Source organism: Gossypium raimondii, chromosome 4, assembly GCF_025698545.1.
Source record: "Gossypium raimondii isolate GPD5lz chromosome 4, ASM2569854v1, whole genome shotgun sequence".
NCBI classification, from domain to species: domain Eukaryota; kingdom Viridiplantae; phylum Streptophyta; class Magnoliopsida; order Malvales; family Malvaceae; genus Gossypium; species Gossypium raimondii.
Window position 1 is genome coordinate 1,303,406 of NC_068568.1, and position 2,686 is coordinate 1,306,091.

General features: G+C 34.4%; 1 protein-coding gene across 1 annotated transcript; it reads right to left on the reverse strand.

Annotated features, from left to right (window-relative positions):
- Positions 1-1,043: 1,043 nt before the first annotated feature.
- Positions 1,044-1,652, reverse strand: LOC128040621 (uncharacterized). Its single transcript, XM_052629867.1, has one exon. The coding sequence runs from the start codon at positions 1,650-1,652 to the stop codon at positions 1,044-1,046; it is 609 nt and encodes a 202-aa protein (XP_052485827.1).
- Positions 1,653-2,686: the final 1,034 nt, after the last annotated feature.

A 2,686-nucleotide genomic window follows, 5' to 3' on the forward strand; every position in this document is an offset into this window, starting at 1 on the left:
TAAAATGCAAATTTATTCATTCATCAGCATTTAATTCAATTCTAATTCATTTCACAATTTATGCCCTTTAATTTTCGAAGTTACACTTTTACCCCAAACTTTACAGTTTTTACAATTTGATCCCTACTCAATTAACCCCTCAATTGATCTAATTTTTCTCAATTAACACCTTTTCCAACTATTTTAGACTACTACATAGCCTTTCATACTCAAAACCGCAACACCAAACCTTAATTCCCAACTTTTTCACAATTAGGTCCCTAAAATCAATTTCTATCAAAATTACTTAATAAAATCATCATATAACAAAATTAAAGCTTCAATTTCATGTTTATTCATCATAAAAATCCAACACTAATCAATGGTAACTTTCAAAATCAGCCATGGAATCAAAAACTAATGAAATAATTAGTTGGACCTAATTGTAAAAGTATCAAAATCACAAAATTAGAAGAAATAATCAAGAATTAAACTTACATGATTCAAAAATATGAAAAACCAGCTTATTCCAGACCTCCTATGGCGTTTTGCTGATAAATTGTGAAGAGATCTCTAGATTTTTCACTTTTGTCTTTGTTTTAAATGTTTAATTTGTTAAGTTTCCAATTTTGCCCTGTTTCTCCTTACATTCTGCTGATTTTTCTTACCCAACCGTCCAGCCCATATAATTTGGGCCTAATAGCCTTTAAATCCCTCCACTTTAGTCACTTAAGCTATTTAATCACAATTTAACAAATTTTACACTATTCCCAATTTAGTCCTTTTAGTTAATTAACTATCCAAACGTTAAAATTTTCTAACTGAAACTTTAATACCAACTCAATGACACTCTATAAATATTTCTAAAAATATTTATGGCTCGGTTTAAAATCTTGAGGTCTCGATACCTCTTTTTTTATTTTAATTATTTTAATATTTATTCCTAGTACACTATTCACTATTTCAAAAATTTTCCTAACTTCACATTTAACTTATACTTACTAAATTTATAATATTTTCTACTGTTTGTCGATTTAGTGATCTCGAATCACCATTCGACACCACTAAAAATTCAGGCTATTACAACTGTCCCCCCCTTTTAGGAAATTTCGTCCCCGAAATTTCGTACCTTGAAATAAATTCGGATACTGAAATCTCATCAATTCCTCCGTTTCCCAGGTTGCCTCCTCAGATCCATGTCGATTCCATAACACATTAACTAGTGGTACACGTTTATTCCTCAACTCTTTAACCTCCCGAGCTAAAATTTTCACCGGTTCCTCTGAATAAGTCATGTCAGGTTGGAGCTCTATTTCCGTATGAGGAATTACATGTGATGGATCTGATCTATACCGTCTCAACATAGACACATGAAACACATTATGAATATTTTCAAGTTCCCGGGGCAAAGCCAATCTATAAGCTACCGGACCGATTCTTTCAATGATTTCATACGGCCCGATAAATCGTGGGCTGAGTTTTCCCTTTCTGCCGAACCGCAAAACTTTCTTCCACGGTGACACTTTCAAAAATACACGATCACCCACACTAAACTCTATATCCCTTCTCTTCAAATCTGCATATGATTTTTGCCGATCGGAGGCAGCTTTTAAACAATCTCGAATAATACGAACTTTTTCTTCAGTTTCTCGAATCAAGTCCACTCCCACCATTTTCGATTCACTTAATTCAGTCCAATATAATGGAGTTCTACACTTTCTTCCATACAGAGCTTCAAACGGTGCCATTTTAATACTAGTTTGATAACTATTATTATAAGCAAATTCGGCTAAAGGTAAATACCTTTCCCATTAGCACGAACTCAAGTATACAACACCTTAACATATCTTCTAAAATCAATCACTCGCTCGATCGCCCATCCATGCAGGGATGAAAAGTCATCTTGAAATTTAATTTGGTGCCCAGAGCCTCCTGTAATTTACTCCAAAATCTCGAGGTAAATCTCGGATCTCGATCCGAAATAATAGATATCGGTACCCCATGTAACCTCACTATCTCAGACACATATAACTCCGCTAACTTTTCAAGCTGATAATCTGTTCTGACTGGAATAAAATGTGCCGACTTAGTTAACCGATCAACAATCACCCATATCGAATCTTTCTTCTTTGAGTTCTTGGTAATCCAGATACAAAATCCATCGTGACATGTTCCCATTTCCACTCTGGAATCATAATGGGCTGTAACAACCCTGTCGGCACTTGATGCTCAGCTTTCACCTGTTGACAAATCAAACATCTTGCTACATATTCACAGATTTCTCGTTTCATTCCAGGCCACCAATACATTTTCTTCAAATCACAATACATTTTGTACTCCCGGGTGAATAGAACACATACTCTCGTGAGCCTCGATAAAATATCATTTTCAAGTCTAAATTATTTGGAACACATATTCTATTACGATAATATAACATACCATTTTCATCAATGGAGTATTCGAGCTTAACTCATTTTGAACCATCGTCGTTTTAGCATCAATTTTGGGTCTTCATCTTGTAATTCCGAATCCGTTGAAAGAACACAGGTTTAGCTTTTAATTCGCTAGTATAGAACCATCCTCATTAATAGATAAATGAGCACTCAATGCCCGTAATGCAAATAATGATGATTTCGACTAAGTGCATTTGCTACGACATTTGTTTTCCACGGTGATAGTCAATGACAAGATCATAATCTTTCAAAGA